General features: G+C 47.1%; 1 protein-coding gene and 1 long non-coding RNA gene across 11 annotated transcripts in view; one reads left to right on the top strand and one right to left on the bottom strand.

Moving 5' to 3' along the window:
• Positions 1-15,711, bottom strand: part of LOC101708405 (uncharacterized) — a 104,254-nt gene extending 88,543 nt beyond the window's left edge. For all 5 annotated transcript variants that reach the window (XR_015446452.1, XR_015446453.1, XR_206128.4 and 2 more), the window contains exon 1: positions 14,851-15,711. This is a non-coding gene — a long non-coding RNA (uncharacterized LOC101708405). The remainder of the gene's footprint in view (positions 1-14,850) is intronic.
• A 75-nt stretch (positions 15,712-15,786) lies between these two features.
• Positions 15,787-23,249, top strand: part of Sec24b (SEC24 homolog B, COPII component) — a 65,862-nt gene continuing 58,399 nt past the window's right edge. For 3 of the 6 annotated variants that reach the window (XM_087198806.1, XM_087198805.1, XM_004866294.3), the window contains exon 1: positions 15,787-15,957. In XM_087198806.1, the coding sequence (XP_087054932.1) occupies positions 15,837-15,957 (121 nt within the window). In that variant the 5' untranslated portion in view covers positions 15,787-15,836. Of the gene's footprint in view, positions 15,958-16,290; positions 22,468-23,249 lie in introns of those variants that run through there. The other 3 variants (XM_087198807.1, XM_021245383.2, XM_021245385.2) reach the window with 3 other exon arrangements.

Genomic DNA, 23,249 nt, shown 5'->3' with positions numbered 1-23,249 from the left:
GAAAGCCCATCAGAATCACAGCAGACTTCTCAATGCAAACACTCAAGGCAAGAAGAGCTTGGAGTGATGTATTTCAAGCCCTAAAGGAAAGCAGCCTCCAACCCAGATTGATGTACCCTACAAAACTATCTTTCAAAATTGAGGGAGAAATAAGATACTTTCATGATAAAGAGCACCTCAGGAACTTCATGAATACCAAACCGGCACTCCAAAAAATTTTAGACAATACCCTAGGAGAAGACAATGAGGATCACAACCCCAGGAAACCCAGCAGAATGAATCCATTGGGCGTGACAAATTAAATGCAAAAGGGGAGAATCCAACAAAAAGAAAAAGTCATGACAAGGCTTTAAAAACTTTTGACTTCATCTCCCTAATGAGTGTATAATTCAATCTTATTATTGTACTGATTAGTATTTTTCTGATTCTAGAATTGCACACCATTCCTTGTGCTATACTGGCTATTTATCATCTTCTTATGTCTACATTTTAATTGGGTTGTCTATTAATGAGCTCTAAGAATTCTTTATATATTCTGGTCATAGGTTATATGCATTGTAAATATGGTCTGTTTAAGGACTACTTTTCATTTTAATGATGTCATTTAAAGTTCTAAATTTTGATGGAATCTCATTTATCAATTTTTTTTCTTTTATACATCATGTTTTTTGTATCCTAGGTAGTTCTTGCCTACCCTGAATTCATAAATATTTTCCCTTATAATTTCTTCTTAAAGTTTTATACTTTTAGGCTTTCTTATTTAGGTTCATAGATCCCTTCAAGTTATTTTCATGTATGGAAAAAAGGGTTGAGGTTAATTTTTTATATACGGATACCAGGTGTTCTAGTGCCGTTTGCTGAAGACACTATCTCTTCCTCGGCTCTTGAATTGAGTTTATATTCTAGAAAATGCTAATGTTAAATAATCTTTCAAAATTCAATGGACCATATATGTGTGATTCTATTTCTAGATTCTCTGTTTTATTCCAATGATCTATATGTCTTTCCTTACACCAACACAGCCTTGATTACTGTAGCTTTAGAAGAAGTCTTAAAATTGGGTGCTAAACATCTTCCAACATTGTTTTTGTTTTTGTTTTTGGCTTTTCTGGGTCCTTTGTACTTCTACATAACTTTTAAATTTCAATATCCAATTCTTCATTTATAGCAAGTATACACAGACCTGAATTTTTACATATACCTTGTGTTTTCTAATCCTGCTAAATTCAAGTACAAATTCTAGGGGCTCCTAGAGATTTCTTAGTATTTTCTCTGTAGATGATCATTTCATCTACATATAAAGATTTTGCTTCTGCTGTGCCAATCCCATCCTAGTTGTATCATTTTATTGCCAGACTATTTTGGTTTAGACCTATGTTTCAAAGTCTAATGGACAGATGAAGAGTAGGCATACATGCCCTTGTTCCCCACTTTAGGGAGAAAGCATTGTATTGTCTCCATTCATAGAAGGAGTTTTTGTTGAAAGTATGGAGTACATGTCTTTGATCTGTTGAGAAGGCTCTGTTCTACTTCTAGTCTCCTGATAGCTTTTACCATGAACAGCTGTAGAATTTTGTCCAATACTCTTTCTCCAACTAGTGACAGGATCATATGGCTTTTTCCTTTCCTCTGTTAAGATGATGACTTTTGGGGGTGGATCTTCCAATCCTGAACCAACACTGCCATCCCTATAATAAAACCACTTTCTACATACTGCCAGATCTGACTTCTAAGAGTTTGTTTTGTTAAACAAATTTCTATCTATGTTCATACTTTTTCCTTCTATTATCTTTATCCAGTTTTAGGATTAGCACAATGTTGATTTCCTAAAATGAGGGGAGAAGTGTTCCTTCTTTTTTCTGCTTTAAATGTTTGATATAATTTATCAGTTAAAATGTTTATGAGCCTGCTGTTGTCATATAGGTAGGTTTTCAAGCTAGGAATATCCTTTCTTTAATAGGTGCTATTCAAATTTTATATTTCCTCCAGAGTTAGTTTCATTAATTTGTCTTCTAAGTTACTTCTTAGAAGTTGTCAAATTTATTTCAAAAAAGATTTTTGTAATATGCTTTCTATATCCTTTTAAATTTTGTAAAATCTGTGGTAATGTCTCCTAGATCTTAATATTGTAATTTAAAAAATGTATAACTGATATTGTGTAACAGGAAGAAAAGGTCTAAAAGAGCAGGGGGGGTAGGGGAAGGAAAAAAAGGAAAAGAAAAAATATGAGAAGAGGAAAAAAATGGAAACAAGGTCTTTGCAAATAGGGAAGGGTGGAGGGGGTGAAGGGAGGGCAAGGGAAGGGGAAAAAAAATAAGAACCAAGAGACTCACGTAATGGTACAAGATCCCAATGATGAATGTAACTGTATTTTATACCTAAAATGTACCAATGAAGTTAATAAAAAAAAGCTCGATTTTCCAAAGAGGTGCATGGATGGATGGGTGAGAAGGTGAGAAGCCCAAAGCCTGAACAGGCTCAGCTACCTCTGCCCAGCAGCTGACGGCTCCGGGCTGGTCCAGCACGGGGGCTCGTGCCCTGAGCGCGGGAGCTCCGACTGCTTCCAAAGGAAGCCCATGTTCAGGGGGCTGGATCTGTTTATGTGGGCAAATATACAAATTTTTCCAACTTTATTTAAGGGGCCCTTCGTTCTGTGAATGGAGAAATTACTAAGGAAATTAAACCCCCCCAAATTGTGAAATATCATGACAGCTACTCTGCTGCCTCAGCGTTAGATGTTAACTTCTTGCCTAGAATCACAGGGAATTGGTAAATCTTTATTTGTAACTCCTTGACCAGAAGTGAATTCGTGGCCCACCTAACTGCCAGGTGCAGTCGGTTCCGGGATGACTTAGTGACCAGCATGACCCATTGCTTCTTCTCCTCACACTTTTTACCAACACATCCACACCCTAACACCGTAAAGTTACAACACATATAGAGTTATCTGCGTTTTAAAATAAAAAGAAAGGGGTCGATCTTATCAGCAAGCTGCAGATTCCCCCTCCCCCCAGTTGCCCAGACTAGGCTTGAACTTGTGGTCCTCCTGCCTCAGCCTCCTGGAGTCCTAGGATAACAGGCCTGCACCACCACGGCGTGCTAAGGAGCAGATTGCTAAATGCTGAAACGCCAGTGCAGACAAAGGGGTGATAGAAAAAAACAGAGCTGGATGCCGACAGACAGTGAAATCGCTGTACAGCTTCGTGAAGCTGCTCCGCGGTGCGCAGGGCTTTTACGAAGTGTGCAGTGGAGAGGGGGCGAAGGTCTCCCGAGTAAAAGAACAACTATTTTGGCGAATCTTGTGGAGTCCTAGTCTGTAATCCACCGCCAAAAACTGATCTCTCGAGTTACCCATAAGTAAACCGATTGCCTCCGCTGGCCCGAAGTGTGCTGCGCGCGTCTACTTTCGGGTCTGCGGCCCAGGAGCCCCTCGCGCCCTTCAGCGCCCCCGCAACGCAGTACGTCCGCGCGACGGCCGCCAGGTGGCGACAGCAGCCCGCCGCGGGAGCCGGGCAGCGGGAGGCGCTTCGGGGCCTGCCCAGAGCTCGCAAACCTGCGGTTCAGCGGGGAAGGCTGCGTTTAGCGCCCGAGACGCCGCGCTTCTCCTAAGCCCATTCTTTTCGTTTTTAAAAATTTCAACTTTTAAAGGCCCTTTTAAAATTATTTTAAGATACGTCCATGGCGAAGTGCTTTTGGTGACCTAACTAGATTTATATTACTACATGGAGCACTGGGGCCTCGGTAAAATGTGCTAGGGGTTTCACTTATTTGTTTATTTGTTTAAACTCCTGATAATCTGTTCGTGGAAGCTGCCCGGCTAGGAAGGGATGGAAGGCGGTTCGATCTCTCACACACTTTTCACACTCAGCTAAGGGCCTGGAGAAAACCCTGCTCAGAGTCTGAGCCGCTGGGGGCTGGCCCTGGGGTGCTTCAGGCCGCCCTCCTTTCTTCCTGGGAGACTTCCGGTTTCCCATCCCACTCTCCACATTATTGACCACAGGCCCTTTGCACTGAGCTACACCCCCAGCCTGCCTCCCCCCCCAACTCATTAAGTGGCCCAGGCGGGACCAGAACTTGTGATCCTCCTGCCTCAGCCTCCTAGAGTGCTGGGATCATAGGCACGAGCCACCATGCCTGGCTTGGGAAATAATAATGTCTATAGCACAATGCCTGGAACATAGTAAGTGCTCTCAGAGGTGAGAATAATTATTATTTTACCTCAAACATTTACCTTATTTTGAAAGTAGACACATGATCATAATTACAGTGATTCATGTACAGTTCTGACCATTTCTGCCTACCTAGTCATCATGTAACAAAATTATGAGCTGCATATGGAGATCTGTGAGAATTATCTGTGAAAATGTCTTTGTTTTGAGTCTAGAAAAACTCATATATGCAGTGACTGTGCCTTGTAATGTTTGCGTCTGATTGGCTGATTTTAACTTAAAACCACAGGGAAAAACTGTTACCTAAGCCCAGAGTGTGGCCAAAGCACATATTTTCCAAACCTCGCTTAACAGGGCAACTAAAAGACACCAGGGCCTTTTCCCTGCCTGCCTACAGAGAAATGTGTGGGTTGCCTGAGGTGGGTTCAGCCCCACTGCAGTGCTGGGGAAACTGAGGCAGGGGCTCTTAGCCTCGAAAAGCCGATCCCCCTCGTGCCTACAAAGAGCAATCAGGAGTGTGGTGAATGCTTACTTTTTAAACCTTATTACAGTAGAAGACACATTGCCAAGCACATGGGATAAATGTGTTCAAAGCCGGGGGGGGGGGGTATTTTGAGTACTCTGAGGGGGAGTAGTGGCAATATGTCTTTTACTGTAATTTTTTTATTTAAACTTTTACCATATTTTTGAATCACACCTTGAATGTCAGAAGCTACCTCATCCAGGAGATAAGAATGGCCAGGTGTTAGCCATTAGAGAAATGCAGATTAAAACAACACTGAGGTTCCCTCTTACCCCAGAAAGAATGGCCACCATCAAATCAAATAACAAATGGGGAAGAGCCTGCGGGTGAAAAAGGAGCCTTCTACTCTGCTGGTGGGAGTGTGAACTAGTACAAGCACTATGGAAATCAGTGTGGAGATTCCTTTAAAAAACCCCAAAAAGTAGCCTGGCGTAACACACAGCCTGTAATCCCAGCACTCAGGAGGCTGAGGCAGGATCACTGTGAGTTCAAGAATAGCCTGGGCTACACAGCAAGACTCTGTCTCAAAACAAAACAAAAAAACCCCAAAATTCCATTTGACCCAGCTATTCTTCTGGGTATCTTCCTGAAAGAGTTAAAGACATCATATTGCAGTGATCCATGCACACCAAGGTTTAAAGCAGCACAATTCCTAGTAGCTAGATCTTGGAAGTGTCCTATATATCCATCAAAAGATGAATGGATGAGGAAAATGGGGTGTTTACACACAATGGAGCACTACTCTGCCATAAAGAAGGATAAACCTGAGTCATTCGTAAGAAAATAGATGTGCTTTGAACATAATGTTAGGTGAAGTAAGTCAGACACATATCCTTAATATCACATGGTTTCTCTTGTATGAGAAACCCAGGGCAAAACTAAAGAGCAAAATAAAAATAGATGATAGGAAATACGGAGACAGATCTTTCTCAGATGAGAGGATCAAGAGATGGGAGAGGAAAAGGGAATGAAAAAGGAATGAAGGTGTGTTCTGTCCGTGGGCCGACTCCACACGGGAGTGATCTTTACATGCTGCAAACATGGACTAACAAACATTTTTTCAAGAGAATGGCCAGGTGTCACACTTTAAAATGTCCCCCCACCCTCGTGCTTGGTGGTGGGGCCGGGTCAGAAGAGACAGGTCACCTGGGACAACACTTGAAAGTGTAAGTCTCATCCTTGGTTCCGCCTCTCTCTCTCCCCCAGCCCCTTCCTGGCTGCCCAGGGTTGAGCATCTTTTCCTCCTCCAGGCCCCTCTGCCCACCTGTTTTTGCATTGGAGCCAGCTGACCATGGACTGACTGAGACAGAATAAATCTCTCTTCTTTAAGTTACCTGTGTCAGGTATTTTATTTGAGTGATGGGAGAGTGACTAAGACAGACTTTGATACCAGAGAGGTGGGGTCATTGCTGTGACTGCACCTGACCATGTGGTTTGAAAGGCTTTGGGACTGGCTTGCAGGAGGAGTTTGGAAAGGTCTGGCGATGCCACCTAGAGACACCCTAGAATGCTGGAAGCTGAGCTTGCTGGGAGGTTCTGGCTGGAGCTCAGAAGACTGGAAAGCTGAAGGAATGCACACAATAAAAGCCGCACTCAGGAGGTTTCAGTGGGGAACAAGGACTCTGTTGGCAGTCGGATTTGAGATCATGTGTGTCTTCATTTTGCCTACATCCTGACACTTTGTAGGAGACTGAGATTAAGGACAGTGGACTAATCTGGCAGAGGAAATTTCAAAGTTTCCCAATGTTTAGGCTTTGGAATGGGTACTGCTAGCTGTTTTTAACTAGAACTATGTGAAAATCAGGAGCAAAAAACAGATGTGAAGATTCTGCTGTTTCATCAGAAAGGAAGATGCTGCAAAGTTGGAGCCACAGAGAGCTTGGTTGCTGAAAAGATTCACAGTAAAAGGAAGCCAAGTACTGTGCATACAGACAATAGGAAAGATGGCCTGAAGGCATCTGAGAAATCAGCAAAGCTTCATAGGCTCAAAAGTGCAAAACTGCAAAGCTTTCAATCACTTGAAAAGAGAATCCCTGGGACACCTCCCAGGAATTGGTTGGTTTTCTGAATGTCATGATCCAAGGGGGCCTGGCTACTGCTTGGGGCAGACTTTAGTGTAACCCATGCAGTACTAGTGTTACAGGCATGAAGAATGCAGGAGTTGTGGGGTTGTAGAGGCTTATATCCAGATTTCAGATGAAAGCCTGAGAGGCCAGGCAGTGAGTCCCTGAGAGGGCAGTGCATGAAGCCATGAGAGGGAAGCTAAAAGTGCGGTCGAGGCCCCAGAATTTGGAGAAGCCAGGAGTGTGGAATGTCTACTGAGAAAACCTGCAGGCAGTGAGTGGGGCCACCCCAAGGGGGAGGTGTGAGGGCTACAGTTGGCAAAGCCACAGGAGCAGGACTGCCCAAGCCCTGTGGAGCTCACATCTCACCTCAATCTCCCCTGGGTGCTGGACACCAAGCTATAGGATTTAGGGTTTGCCCTGTTGGGTTTTGGCCTTCACTTGGTCCCACTCTGTCCCCCTCTTTATACCTTCTGGAATGGGAATGTTTACCCTGTGCCATTGCATGTTGGCAGTGTTTAGCTTTCTTTTTGATTTTTGCAGGGGCTCACAGCTAAGAGTTTATCTTGAGTCTCAGAGGAGACTCTGGACTTGGGCTTTTCAATAACCTGAAACTGTTAAAACTTTGGTGATTCTTAGAGATGGACTCAAGGCATTTTGCATATTGAGATGGACAAGAGCGTTTTGGAGGCCAAGGGTGGAATGCTGCAGTTTAGATCTAAAACTTCCCCCTAGAGCCTCACATTCAGAGGCTGGTCAGAGGGCCAGGTCACTGGGGCTGAGGGTTGAAAAGGTATAGTCTCACTGCTGGCTCTTGCTTCTTGCTCTCTGCTTCCAGGCCACCATAGGTTGAGCCCTTTTCCTCCGCCAGGCCCCTCTGCCATCCTATTTCTGCCTGGAGCCAGCTGCCCATGGATTAAAACTGTGAGCCACAATAAACCTCACCTCCTTTAAGGTGTCAGTGTCAGATATTTTGTCCCAGTGACAAGAGAGCATCTGAGACACGAGGGCACGAGATGCTCTGAATGAAGCTTCTATCATCTACAGCGGAGGCTGAACATGACACCCCTGTGCAGTCTCACTCACAGGCGATGTGAGACAAATTCAACAAATAACGTAGATCTTCATTATGAGTTTACTTCAAGGTGTTGGTAGAGCTTTCGACAAAGCTCCTCTGCATCTCCCCTCTCTCCAAAGTCCCCTACCCGTGACAGCTGCTGAACATCTTCATTAAAAATGCACACACGAGTTAGGCATGGCAGCACATGCCTGTAATCCCTGAAGGAGTATTACAGGACTGAAGGAGGCGGCAGAGGCACAAGGATCACAGATTTGAGCCCAGCCTGGTGACTTCCTGAGATCCTGCCTCAAAATGTCAGAATAAAAAACAAAAGACTGAGGGTGTGGCTCAGGAGTAGAGCACCTCTAGGTCACTCTCCAGTACTACACACACACACATACACACACACACACACACACACACGCACACACTGTAGACGTTTTGGGCTCAGTTAGTCCATGATGAAGGCTTACTCATTTATTTTTCCACCTTTTAGGAGTAGGTAGTCATTTTTAGAACATAAAGAAATGGGAATATAATTTTACAACCACTTGTCTCACAATGCATCCATAACAGATGAAACAACTATGCAATACTGAATTCTCCTCTGAGAGAAATATCTTTCTTGAGGTATTTGATAGTGCTGACCTTTCACTATCAGTAACAGATTGCTTCAAAGAAATGGTAATTATGTTTGGAAGGAAACAGCTCTCTCCACCCCAGTTCCACGTAGTGTAAGCCCTATATTACTATATGCACTCACTAGAATATGGTGAAGATTAGTGTGATCTAAAATAGTAACTGCGTACAGGCTTCTACTTGATTTCTACTTTTTACTAGCAAAGACTAAAATTTTACAATCTTTCTTTAAAAAAAGATTGTGGACCAGCAAAATAGAGAAAATCAACTTCAGTCTTTGAATGAAACAGAGAGAAAGGAAGTATCCTGCAGGGTTATAGTGGAATTAAACTTAGCTATGCTTTTAAAGCCATTGAGGACATTAATAAAAAGTGTTTGAAGCGGAAAAAGAACGAAATACAAAAATCTTATCTTTTCCACTAAAAAATTTGTTATTGAAGCTGGGCGTGGTGGCACACGCCTACCATCCCAGAACTTGGGAGGCTGAGGCAGAAAGATCTCTGCAAGACTGAGGTTACATAGTGAGTATGGGCTACACAGTGAGCTGAAATCCAGCCTGATCTCCATAGTGAGACCCTGTCTCAAAACAACACAAATAAAATAAAATGTAATCATAAAAACTTTGTTATTGAAGAGGTACATAATTTTATGCAGACTATTCCTGTGCTAGGCAGACAGCTCATGACTAAATGCAACACTAGTGGTGGCCTTTGGGAAACCCCAATAAAGCCCCTTAGAAGGGGGAGGGTGTGGCTCCTCAGCACTGTAGGTAGAGCAGAGATTTCTTTTTTTTCCTTTCTTTATTTACTTATTTATTTGTGTTGTTTTGTTTTTGGTACCAAGGATCGAACTCAGGTCCTTGCGCTTGCTAGCCAGGCGGCGGAACCACTGAACTAAATCCCCGGCCCAAGCAGAGATTTCTTAAACAGACTCACACACATTGAGTAGAGAACTCCTTCCCGAGGAGTTCTTGTTGCTCCAGCAAGGGCGAAAGGTGAGCTACATTTCTTTCCTCCCATCCCTGTCAACACTTACTTTCCTGCTTGTGTTTTCAGTAATAGCCTTGCTGACAGGTGTATGCTTATAGCTCCTGGTTTTCATTTGAATTTCCTTTGCGTAGTGGCAATGCAGATTTCTTCACATACCTTTTGGGCAGTCTCATGCCTTCTTTTGAGAAATGTCTGGGTAAGTCCTTAACCCGTTTTTTGACTAGGTTATTTGTTTTCTTATGTGAATTCCTTGCATATTTTATATATTAGCTCCTTGTCAGATACTTGGTTTGCAAACACGTTCTCCCAATTCTTGTATGCAGAGCTTCTTAGTTTGGCAAGATCTCATTTGTTTATTTTTGATTTGTTGCCTATGCTTCTGGGCTCAGATCCAAGAAATCTTCACCCAGACCAATGTCCCAGTGTTCTCTTCTAAACTGTAGTTTACAGTTTCACATTTTATGTTTAAGTCTCTAATCCACTTTAAATTGGTTATTCTGTATGATATATACGAGCTTGTGAACATTTTGCCAGCACAGTGGTGCTTTAGTTTATCAGTATTCTTTTTAGAAGTGTAGGGCCCTCTCTAACTGAATTGGTACTTTCAACATTTTTTTTAAATCTGGCGTTTTTTAAAAAACAACCTTGTTTCACATGTTTTCATGCAATTAAAGTTTATCCCTTCAACAAGGCAAAAAATGGTTATCCAAATCCTTTGTGATACAAATCTACCCTTTCTTAAGATCTTTTCATTAACTTACATTGTTTTACAAACAAAGATAAAAATCAGTTTTCTGGAGCAAGTGTAATAATCCGCCTGCTTCCAGCAGGCGGCGCTAGAGAGCACAGAAGTCGTTTTTGCCTCCCGCAGCCTGTCCCGCCCTTCAGGGCCTGGCTTACTCTGCAAGTTATCAAGAGAGCCCTAACCAGAACCCAGCCTGCTACCTTAGGCTTCCGGCCTCCGGAACCCCAACAAGATGCATCTCTATTGTTTAATCTGCCCGATCCATGGCATTCTGTTTCGGCTGCCTCAGCAGACTAATTCAGCATTTCCTACAACAAGCAGTGAGAAGAGAAGGAACTGGAAACCGAAGCCCCGCAGAGCAGGTGGAGAGAGGTCGGTGTGGCCGCCCACCGCCATGGACCCCGGAGTGGCTCGCGTTTCCTGAAGGCCTCAGCAAAACCAGGGAACTGACAGGCAGGGCTCAAACTGCAGCCGTCCAGGATGTGGTGGGCGTGGAGGACGCTCCCTAAGGGCCAGGAGGGGAAATTCCCTCCATGGCTTACTTTCGAAGGTAAATGAAATGAAAAGACGCCCAGAAACTTGCTGTGTCGTTCTAGGCTGGCAAGCTCTCGCTCCTCACAGTGCAGGCCATGAACACCAGCACTGTCATTAGTGTTGCTCTTGTGACAAAGGCAACATCTCAGACTACCCAACCGGAACCTCACTGGTCTTCCTATATGGCCCACTATAAGTCTCACTATATGTATAGCCCAGATTGGCCTTTCAACTCAGCAGCCTCCTGCCTCAGCCTCCCAAGTATTGGGATTCTGAGCCTGCACACCAGAAACCTGCATCTTAACAAGATCCTCAGGGGACTGATATTCACATGCACATTAGGTTTCCAGAGGCGCCACTTTATTACTTGTATTAGCAAAAAGAAGAGGAAGCATGGGTCTAGACCCTCAAACGACCATTCATCTTTGTTTGGTAGAAATGCACCTGTGGTCAAAGAGTGGCTATTGGAATTGTGGAACAAAAGAACTTTAGAGGTTAAGCCATCTGTCTTAGTTACTTTTTCTCATTGCTGAGACAAAATACCTGACATCCAAAGTGAAAGGAGGAGAGGTCTGTTTGGCCTACAGTGTGTACAGGCTTCAGTCGGCGGCCGGCTGGTGTCAAGCCAGGGCGGCACACGGAGAGGAGAAATGGTTTGTGGTGGGCAGAAGGCAGAAGACACCAAGCTACAAGTCCGAGCAACCTCAGCAGCTTCTTTCTGCCCCTTTAAAATTCTGTCCCGGATACTGGGATTAGGGCGGTGCCAAACCAATCACTGGACTGGTTTAGTAGTAATCACACACCCTTAATGCCAGCATCACACTCTAGATCCAGCCGCCTCTGACCACATGAGGCTTTGGGGACATCTAGACACAGCCTCGACACCATCCAACTGTAAAAGTTGCTGAGATTCTAAAAGGGGGGTGTAGGGCCAGAGATGTAGCTCAGTGGTTCTGCCACCTGCTTCGCAAGCACAAGGACCCAAGTTCGATCCCCAGTACCAAAAAAAATAAAAAATTAAAAAAATAAAAGGGGGATGTGTGCATCTCCTGTCTTTGGCAACAGTGCAGCACATACCTTAATCCTTCTTGGAGCTGACAGCCAGGGCTCTGCATTCCTGCTTTGGTCCCGATGCTCAGGGCCACACTGAGCCGTGGAGCCATGCAGGTGTGTGGTACGTGCTAGATCCTTCAGCACAGCCTGCTGGAGCAGCTGTTTGCAGGCTCTCAGAGGATGCTTCTCACGTTCCTAGTGGTTACACAGGGCTGTTGGGTTTAACCAACCACCAGAGTGCTGTGCATTTTTAATTCTTCCATTTTTCTAATTTTCCTGTCTTTACTTTGCAACTGATAGCACTTGCTGCTCTCAAGCTGCCTGTGTGAACAGCCTGTCTTTCCCCTGCCTGTGAGTTGTTACTGTTAATTTGTTAATATGCCGTGGGATGGATAAGTGGATGGCTACAGAAATGACAGCCTGTGAAAAATAACAACCGAATGTGGGAACCAGAGAGAACTTCCAGTAAGGCCATGCGCTGCTGTGCAGTTTGGCTATGCGATGATTACTTGCCTCATAATTTCATTCTCTTTTTCTTTTAGAATCCCAACTGTGACTCAAACCATGGAGACTTAAATGACAGTTCAACCACATCAACACAAATGATCAAATAATATAAAGGTCAGTGAAACTGTGTATTCCTCCCAAAGAATTGTAGAACTCAAGATTGGAATGTTGTAACAAAAAGAAGAGACATTCAACAAGGGATAGAAGAAAAACTAACACGGAAAGTTTGAAGGGGAAAGGAAATCTGCATATGAGTCAGTAAGAATAAATGTGAGAGATTCTGCATACCCCCGGGGACAGACTGCACCTTGCTCATCTTTACATCTCTAACATTTAATCTACTAAAAATGCGGTAGATATTTAAATTGATCAAATAAAGGAGAAGAAAGAAAAAAATCATTTCTCTGTATTGGGAGACAGACACCTAACAGAAAACACCACTAAAAAGAGAGGGGCATTCTACAAAGTCAAATGTGATTTTAAAAGTAGAGAATGAGCCAGTCACCATGGCGATCCCAGTACTTGGGAGGCTGAGGCAGAGGGAACACAAGTTCCAGCTCAACTGGGGAGATTTAGCAAGCCCTATCTCAACATAAAAAGCTTTAAAAGGTGATTGTGGGAGGACAGTGCTTGCCTAGTATATTGGAGGTCCTTAGTACCTTGAGAAAGTTGTGGAGAATTAAAACAAAACACAACAACAACCACCAAAACCTGGTGGAGGAATACAAGTGAAGATATGGTAGAGAAAGAACTGAACTGTCATTCTTAGGAGTTGTCTAAGGTGCGCACCCTTCTGCTACAGACAGTGAGTCCTACTGAGCCTGACAAATACTGGTGTGGACCAGGGATGTAGCTCAGGGGCACCACACCTGCCTCGAAAGCACAAGGTTGTGAGTTTGATCCCCGGTACCAAAAAAAAAAAAATACTGGTATGCATGTTACAATTTGACACACCTCAAAAAGTTCCCTTCTGGCTGGGTGTGTTAGCTCACACCGGTGATACCAGCACTCAGGAGGCTGAGGCAGGAAGACCATCGTGAGTTCTGACCTACACAGCAAGACTATCTCAAAAACCACACAAAACAAAAACACAAAGTAGAGGCAAATGAGCCAACTGAATTTAACTTTGCTCCTCAAAAGAAGTGACTCTCACAATGTTCCTGTGTGTCATCAGTCACTTGGAAAGTTGGTCCTGGGGCCCCCTCTCAGGACCTCCCTCCCAATTCCATGGGTCTGGGGCTGAGCCGGAGAATTTGCATTTCAAGCATGTTCCCATCCACCATTCCAAAGAACACTGGCACACATCCCACACACAGGAAACAAGAAATGCTTTGACACGCAAAACAGGATATCCTAGCTAGCATGGCCCTATGGGGAAAAGGCAAATTTTAACAGAGTGCAGGCTGTAATGAAGGAAACAAGGGTACTGAGATGAGCTCTGCTTCTGCTGATTACAGGTCATGATTTTTACTAAGATTATTTGAACTCCATAATCCTTAATTTACTGATCAGCCAAAAGAAGATAAGAAAAATATTCCATAGGCTAATTGTGAGAACTAAATGACACACACACAGTCATGACTATTCAAGCCGAGAGAGGACACTAGGGCAGGGCAACCTGCCTGAGCAAATGGGCGAGGGAACCTTATTTCCTGTAAGTTCTCCAGGACAGCTGAGCCTGCTAAGGAGACACGGAGACGCAGACTTGAGGGGGAGCAGGAGGGTCCGACCCAAGTGTGATGAAAAGTCCTGGGGCAGCGACTGCGGGAAACCCCTCTGTCTGCAGACACGAGGGTTCTCCCACTTCTGGTGCACGGAGGACAGCTCGCCCTGGATTCCCAGCACTCAGGGAGGCTGAGGCAGGAGGGTGGACATTCCAGCCCAGCCTGGACAACTTAATGAGCCCCTGTCTCAAAATGTAAAAAGTAAAAGTAAAAAAGGCTGGGGATGCAGCTCAGTGTGAAGGTCTTGGGTTCAATCCCCAGTGCCAGAGTTTTTTAAAAGAGCCGCCTGAGGGGAAAGTCAGAGACCCTTCCCAACCTGCAGATTCTCAGGTACCGGAAGCTCGCTAGAAACGCGCGGCGCGGCGGGAATTCGCGACCATCAGAAGCCCGAGGTTCTGGGCTTCCCCAGAACAGCGCCTCCCCCTCGTGGAGGGGTCCCCCTTCTTCCCGCCTCCCACCGGGAGCAGGAAGTCTCCGGGGGGACGGCTGCAGCCCGGCTCGGACTCTCAGGGGCGGGGAGGGCTCCCGTCCTGAGCGCAGGGAGCCGAACTGGCGCCTGTCCGGCAGGTGTGAGTCACCCCAGAGCCCCGAAGTACGGGTCCAGGCGCTAAACCGCCATTTGTAGTTTGGTGCGTTAAGTAACCAGCATCACGAATTCATGAATTATCCTAGGACCGACACACACGCTCCACGCTTTGTAGTACAGTAAAGTGGACCCTCAAGTTACGACCGGCCTGACATGCGAACAACTTGGGTTAATTGGGTCAATGAAAGGTTCATCTGCCTCTTGTTCTCTATGGCGTGTACCCAGGTAAACATCCAGATCTCAGCTGTATTGACTTACCACCAACTTGAGTTACAACCAGCCCTCCGGAACTGATCACGTCCCTAAGTCAAGGGTCCACTGTACTTCCAGTTAGCCCGCCCATGGCTCCCGAATGCTCCTGCGAGATCCCACTCCGGCTGAGCTGAACAGTCCCGTGTCCACAGCAGGGTGGTGGTGGCCTCGGGGCCGCGGGGCTGGCTTCCCAGTTAGCCTGCGCCGACCCGGGCCCGGAAGATTCTCCAGGGAGACCCAGCAACCCGACTCCGGCGCCACAGCCTCGCTGAGCACCGAGATGACCTAACACTTGGCAGAGATGCAAGATGAAGTTTGTCTCCCTCTTCCTGGGAAGATGAAGTCTCTTGCTTTGGTAGCGGGTTTGAACCCAGACCCTTTGCACTGAGCTACATCCCCCACCCTTTTGCCTTTTTAAAGAAATCCGAGAGCGGGTCTCAGTAAGTCGCGAAGTTTCCCAATGAAAGCCGGGCTTCACGCTTGTGGTCCTCCTGCCTCAGCCTCCTGGAGTGGTGGGATTGCAGGTGCGCACTGCCACACCCGGCTTTGACTAGTTCAATTTTCAGTAAGTCCTGTATTTATCATAGAGAAATCCTTTCTCCTGTCTTTAACAAGGAATCACTCGCTACCAATAGACATGGAGCTTGACTGCCGCATTTCAGCTCAAGGGTAAACAGTCAAAACCAAAGCCCAGGTTCTGAGCACTGCGCGGTGGGTCCCTCGGTCTGCGCCAGCTCCGCCGGCAGGGGGCGCTGCGGCAGCTCCAGCGCAAGAGGGGCGGGGCCGGATGGGGCGGGGCGGGGCTAGGTGGTGTCCCACGCCGCGGTCCGGCGGAGCGTCGGGCCCATAAGCGCGGTTCCGGGCGGGTCCCGGCGGTTCCGGGCGCCGACGCAGGCGCGCTCCTTCCTCTTCCTCCGCCGCCGGCCCCGCCCCCGGCCCTACGCCCACCTTCCGGGCGCAGTCGCCGCTGCCTTTGCCGTCCGCCGCCTGCCATGTCGGCCCCCGCCGGGTCCCCTCACTCGGCCGCCGGCGCCCGCACCCCGCCCCGGCCCGGCACGGCCGTCGCCCCCGGAGCCCTGGCGGCCTCGGGCTCGGCGCCGGCGCGGCAGAACGGTGAGCGCGCGGCCTGACGGGCGGGTCCGCGTGGGGGGCGGAGACCGGGCCGGGCGGACCCCGCGTGAGGAGCTGCAGTCGTGGGTGCGGGGCCGGCTGGTCTGTTCTCCGCCCCCGGCCCGGCGGCTTCGCGGCGATCGCGGGGTCCCGCGGCCGTGCCCGGGAGGTTGCTGAAGTTCGCACGCGAGTTTGTGGACCAAAAGGGGCTCCGGGGGCGGGCCGGGACGGCACCCCGCGGGGCCTGCGGGGCTGTGGTGGCCACGACTGCTCCCTCGTGGGGACTTTGCTCCCTGGGCTTGAAAGGGAGCAGGTGTCAGGACGGCCTTAGACGAGCGTTTTCAGATCAGGTGGCTTGAGCGGGTTTGGTTTGGTTTCGCTTTGCTTTTGTTTTCCGAGCTCCCACTTTCAGAAATAGAAGAAAGTGCGGGAGTCGCTCGGGCCTGGCTCGGGCGCGGCCTCCACGGGGCAGCACCCGGTGCCACACGCAAGCTGCGTTCCTCCAAGGTCGCGGGCTTTGGGAATGCAGCGATTTCGGCTGGAAAATGACGACTCTGGGACGTCTGCTTCCTAATCTTGAGATTTGGAGTGTTCGTGGGCAGCGGTGGGGCGGGAGAACTCTGTACCGACTTGCTAGGATGTCGGAGAACCTCGGAAAGTAATTGCTGGATTTAGAAAAATGTCTGTCTTACGCTGGTAGGGAACAAAGATACACTATTATTCCTCAAATAATTGACCTATTTTATCCAGTTCGCTAATGAAAACAGACTTTGTCAGCAACATCTTGAGTTCCTCAGCCGATGGCTTTTCAAACACAAAAGCTGTAGTTACTGCCAAGAACCAGAGGTTGAAGTTTTTCGTGATCCGAAGTGATGCCTTGACTACTATCCACTGGATCAGCCTTGCTCCTAGGTATTACATCCTTTTCCTCCAAAAGTAGTTCACAACACAGGGATTCGAGTGCAAACAATATTGTTAGGGTGATACGCTTGTTCTGAATAGATTTGAAAGTACTGTTTCCAAGACGTTTCTGTGCTTGTAACCTTAATGTAAATACTTCTTTTTAACACGGCTTTGTGTGAAGCAAGTAGAACGGTGGTTTAGGAGCAGGCCTCACGTATTAGAACTCTGTAAACTCATGCCTAGGGGTGAGTCAAGGACTGTCTTCCCTTGATTTTTTTGAGTATGCGTTTTCATGGAACGGACAGTTTTAAAGTGGCAAATATTTATGGTAGCCGTGTAAATTTTGTGAACACTCGAGGATGCCAGGATATTTGCTTAGCCAAATCGGATGTTAAAGTTGGAAGAACAAACAATATTTTGATGCCAGGTATAGAAAATGCTTGCTTTCTGCTGTTTGTAATAATTTCCTTCATGTAAAGTTGCTACCATGTCGACATTTGTTGCCTGCTTACAAGTTAAGTCCTCCAGGTTAAGGTAGTAGAGAAGACAGATTGCCTCCTCCTTGCCTGACTCCCGTTTTGGCGGCATTCGAATTGGTTGTGCCTGTCCTGGAGGGCTTTGACAGGCAGGCCGGGAAAAGGCCTGTCTACACGAAGAAGGCACAGCACACAAGTTCGCGCCTGGCAGCTGTGGGGTCTGGAGAACCCGAGAGCCACCCAGAGCAGCCAGGGGAGCTGGTGACAAAGAGAAAGCTAAGGTGGGGTCATTCCTAGGGCAGTCAGGAGAGGCCCGATGCAGAATGGCCTGAGGATTTGGCAATACAGAGCTAGGTCAGGTTTTGTTTTGTTTGTGTAGAAGGGATTAGTTTAAGTAGAGAAACATGATCAAATCTGTTTCTGTTTCGTTTGCTAATTTTAGAAAAAAATATAAAGATTAGGAGGCAGTCATTTGAGTTTTTTATACTTCAACTCTACATAAACTTATTTGCTTTTTAATAGATATCTGTGGAATTCCAGGTATGGTTAAAAAAAAAGAAACAGATCAGAAGTATGAGTTAAAAAATGTCACAGGACACCACATGCATAGGCTCACGCCTGTAATCCCAACACTTGGGAGGCTGAGGCAGGCCAGTCTGGGCTACAGAATGCATTTAAGGCCAGCCTGAACCACATAGTGAAGCCTTGTCTCAAAAAATCATAGAAGATGGAATGAGGTCACTTACTTCTTCAGCACACAGTGTGAGGGCCTTTGCCCCCGGTTCTGTCACAGCTCCCAAGCCCGTACCTGGGCCACACCTGAGTGTGCTGATGAGAGGTTGAGGGCGGGCCAAGAGCTTGCCTGGGGCAGGACCTCACCTGAGAGCCCTAGTGATTGTCCCTGGCCCTGGCTTGGGGTGGGGTGGGCAGAGCAGAGGTGGCGCTCCCGGCCTCTCTGAAGCCCTCAGTCTGATGGGGGTTTGGTTTGGGGCCCTGCGCTGGCGTCAGTTCCCTGCAGCCTCACTCTGTCCTCTGGAATGCGCTGCGCAGTAACCCGGACTTGTTTGGCTGAGCGCTGGAGCCCTGTCCCAGCAAGTTCCTGGATCCAAGGAAGGGGCAGTGGGACCTCAGTTTCCAGCTCCTGGTCAGTGGGTGACAGCCAGAGGCTTGGGATTAGCCTGAGCCCTCACGTGTGCCACCTGACACCCCTCCCGGGAGACACTGGCCTGAATTTAGAGTGCATCCATTGGGGTCCACTGAGAAGAGCCCACAGTCTGATCCCTGAGTCCTCCGTAATGGACGTATTAGAAACATTTGCTTTTCCAAAGGAAATTGTGGATAGAGAAGTCAGGAAAAGACGAAGTGAGTGTGGCTAACAAGTGGAGGTCCTGTGGGTTTTGGAACACCGTGAAAAACACCTAGTCCAGTTCCCCAGTTTTACAGATGAAATCGTCAGGAAGGCGAAGTAGGTAGTTTTTACCACTTCCTGTGTAAACTTAGAGTGAGGGACGGTTTTGTGTTTTTTGTTCATTGCTGTGTATTCGGGCCGGAGACAGTGCTGGGCAGGTTACAGGTGTTAAAATACAGATCCTTTCCCCGAATTTTGGCTCACGTCTCTTATTAATGGACTGGGAAGTTTCATTTTAGAAACTTTGACCTTGTTTGGGAAGAGTAGGGAGTAGAGAGGCAGAAAACAGTTTTTATTTCATTTTTACTTGTTTTCTGAGTTTAACTGCTAAAATGCTTCTCCCCCCGTGTATTTGAAGATAGTTTGACTTTACTGAGCCTCCTTTCCTAGAGTTACATTTCCATACTTTAGTTTGTCACTGAGCGGTATCAGGACTTTTACATGTATCTGTATATGCATGTGTCTGAGTATTAGTTGAGTATTTTTTAGCTTTTACTCTGCCTTTTGACAGTCCTTCCAAATCCGAGTTCAGAGGATTGAATACAATAATGGGCTGGTAGTGTAGTGATAAAACTCCAAGTTGTTCCCAATTGATTGACCTGAAAGAGGTATTTTAAAGAGATTTTAGGGGGAGGGAGATGTACCCAGATTTAACAGTACACACCTTTTTTATTTTCACTTTTAGGCAACAAATGGCATTCCATTTCAGGTGAGAATATGTTTTGTTGCTTTCATATGCCCTTTCAGAGCGGGATAGTGCTGGCAGTTTCGTTACTTTAAATGCCAAAATGCAAGCAAGCAAGATGAAAGAGTGTGTGAATTGCTAGAATTCACCATGAAGGGTGTAAGCAAACGTGCCTTTCCCTCCGAAGTACCGGGCTGTCCTTCCCAGGTGACCCTTCAGCTTAGAACCTGCAGTTCCCGGGCTCCCTGGCATGCCTGCAGCAAGTGCCTTGACCCCTACAGTGTCTCGCTCGGGTTTCTAATCGTGCTCGTGGTGGAGCAGAAGCTTGGTTCTGTCTCTCTCTCTCTCTCTCTCTCTCTCTCTCTCTCTCTCTCTCTCTCTCTCTCTCTCTCTCTCGGATAGCGCCATGGTGCTAGTGCAGCTGTCTGAGTACTTTCTTTCCTTTGAAGGTGACGAGTAGACGCTTCGAAAATCTTACACCAGGACTTGTTGCCTGGTTTGTTTTCTGTCGTTAGATGTGTTGCTTAGTTATTGGCGGTGCCTTTTCACCCTTCCCCCGTTTCTGAGATTACAGCTGTAGCAGCTTTTGTACTAAGACATTGAAATGGGGCGGATTTGGAGCTGATCTTAGTGGGCTTTTCTGGAAGTGAGGCACCTGCGCCGTCAGAGTGTCAAGTGGCAAAGAAGACCTGGTTCTGTTCACCACTATTTGCAGTAGGCCAGGTGTGTGCAGGTTGTCCCGAGGTGTGGACTTGTGAAAAGGTAGCCGGCTCTGGTTCTGCCCATGTACCCCCAGTACTGGAGTCCGAACCCAGGACATTCCCACGAAACTCCAGCCCTATCCAGCCCCCATTTTGAAAATTTATTTTTTATTTGTGGTACTGGGGATTGAACTCAGGACCTGAGCTCTGCACTTTGTGTGCACACACACCTTCTTTTCATTTGGAGACAAATTCTCACTAAGATGCTAAATTGCCCAGGCTAGGCTCAAACTTGTGACCCTGTCTCGGCCTCCCAGAACACAGGAATTACAGATCTGTAATGCCATGCCCGGCTCGATTCAGCTGAAATTTTTGTGGAGAAAACTACTGTAACATTGCTGAGCTTAGGGCATGGATGGCGAACCTTTTAGAGCTGTCAGTGATACAAACAGCCCGCTGTGGCACGCGTGCCACCACTGACCTACCATGTGGTGAGACCTTCCTTGTAGGGTTGTTGAGGAAATTAAAGGCGGTGCTGCTCTTAGCCCCCTGGTCCTAGTAGGTGCTCAGCAGTGAGAGTTCCCCTTCCATTTCCTTCACAACTCCAGGCTATGAATTCTTTGAATGGCAGTGTTGGTTGTTGGTTGGTTTCGGAGACAGGCTCACTGTGTAGTGCAGGCTGCCCTTGAACTCACTGTGTGGCCAGGCTGGTCTTCAGCTCGTGGACCCTCCTGCTGCGTTGCGTGGCAGATTTTCTTCGTCACTTTCCCAGCGGCAGCAAGCAGGCAGCCCTGGGGACGGGACTTGCCTTCTTACTTCATTATTGCTTTTGAAGACTGGGCCCTGTCATGAACTACCCTCTACTGTATTCAAGTCTCAGTCACAGTTTGCCCTTCTCTTTATTTTCTTCCACTTTCTGTCCCTCCTTCCCACGAATCAGCTTGGAGAATTTCTACTCATAACCATTTCTGCTAAGCCAGTGAACTCCTGGGAAGGGGGTTTTCATGGATTTCAGGTTTTCTAAGAGTGTGCATTGCAAGCCTCTGAAAACAAGACAAGCAGAGAGGCCTGGCCAGGTCTGACGTGTGTGGTGGGGAGCTTGGGGGGAAGCAGGTGCGGCCGCACCTGGATCTAACTCAGGGACAGTTTGAACGTCAGCTGAGTGCCTGAGTTAAGAAAGGGACTCAGAGGTGGAAAGGTGTGTGAGACCCCAAGGGAGGACGGGCTTGGGAAGTGTGTCGGGCTGTTGGTGGAGCCTGCTGGAAATCGCCCCCGTGCTTGGGTCTTGATTTGGGCTGAAGCGGAGCCATGAGCCTTGTGCACTGTGGAGTGTCAGAAAGAACCTCCCTGCCTTGTCCTGGAGTAGAGGGAGGGAGGCCGAGGTGGGATGAAGGCGGGTAGGCTGGTTTTGAAGTTTTCCAACCAAACCGTATTTCATGTGTACTAAAAAACCATTTAAAGAGGTCCTGTATTTGGATTGTGGGCAGACATTTCATCCTGTAAATTTTGATTTTCATGTCAGGTAAGTTGGCACAGGAAGGGAGTTAGTCTGTTAGCCCCTGACACGAGAGTAAGACCCTGGGGCGGTGCATCCTTGTGGTGGTTCTGTGATTGTTTGGTCTGGCTGAGAGGCACCCAGGATGCATGTGGCAGGTGACACTCTAGGCGGAGGCGAGGGAGACCCTGTCTCCAAAAATCAAAGGGCCTGGGTTCATCCATGGTGCCTGTGTGCAGGGCTGACCAGGTACTAGTAAGCAGTTCCAGTGTTGTTTCCTTCCTTTATTTGACATACTTTACTTGAAGCTAAGGATATAAAGCCTTTCAGAGAGTGTGTATAAACTGAATTTTTCAGTCTTTCAGTGGCTTTTTTTGTAAAGCACTGTGTTAGATTCTTTGGTGAGTAAAATTATCTCACTAAGGCACTTTTTTACATGTTTACCCCTCAGGTTGGGTTACACCTTAGCCTAGTGGGCATTTTAAGTTGCTCTTTGTGAGGGAGGCATCATGATGCAGTTGTGAGAACCCCACTGGCATCTGCCGTGTGGGCTGTGGCAGCCGCAGAGGTGTGTGTGGCCCCCTGAGGAGGCCCTGGGCAGGCCGCCTGGTGGGATCACTGACTGGGGCCAGAAGAGGCTGGAGGACGAGGATGCAGCCACAAGCCAAGGACACCATGGCCCCCAGGAGCCGAGAAGGCAGGGTAAGGGTCCCCTCAGAGCCGGCAGAAGGAGCCAGCTGGCCAGGACACCCTGACCAAGCCCACCTGGGAAGCGCCTGTTGAATTCTGCCCTCCAAAGCCAAGAGAACAAACCCATATTGTTTGAAACCACTAAATTTGTCACGGTATGTACTGTACTTCAGTTTTTTGACTCCAATATCAAAACATTTGTAATGAAATATGGTCACTTTCTTTGGCTGTAAATGTTCTTATTTTTAACTACTACAAAGTATAAAATACCAAAATAAAAAATTCATACCTGTACATTTATTTTTATATTACCATATGAACTATTTTACATAGTTGAAACTCTTAAGTTTCCTAATCTTTCTCCTTAAGTATCTGTTAAAACATCGTGAAAAGTACTAGATATTTATTAGGCTTCATCATTGATGATGATTTATTAAGCTTCAGAATTTTTAGAATACCGAAATGGTTTCCATGAGCTAGGCACTGGGCTATGGGATGCGATAAACCTAAGAGCAAAGTGGACCTTTTTCCTCTTAGCGGAGCCTACAGTAGGAAGATCCCTTGTCTGCAAAGTTCCCCTGCAGAGATGCAGGGTTATGGGAGCAGCAGTGGGTTGGATTTCCTTCCAGCCTTAGAGGATGTTTTCTGAAGAATGAGTCAGAGTTACGGGGGAAGGGGGAGAGGAGATTTTGGGAAGCTCAGGTGGAGGAGGCAGAGGCGAGGAAGCATGGCCGGAAGGAAGGAAAGTGGCCAGACTGCTTCTGAGCACTGACTTGCAGCCTTGTAAAGTTTCTTTGTGCACTGGGCATTGAACTCTTGGCCTCATGCATGCCGGGCAAATGCTCCCTCTTGTTGTGAAGCAGGGTCCCACTAAATTGCCTGGGCTGGCCTGGAACTTGCTATCCTGCCTCAGCCTCCTGAAGAGCTGGGATTACAG

Source organism: Heterocephalus glaber, unplaced genomic scaffold (genome assembly GCF_053883595.1).
Source record: "Heterocephalus glaber isolate CG9 unplaced genomic scaffold, H.glaber_assembly_v1.0 deba00001688, whole genome shotgun sequence".
NCBI classification, from domain to species: domain Eukaryota; kingdom Metazoa; phylum Chordata; class Mammalia; order Rodentia; family Bathyergidae; genus Heterocephalus; species Heterocephalus glaber.
Note: the sequence above shows the minus strand (reverse complement) of the source record. Positions and strands in the feature narration are given on the sequence as shown.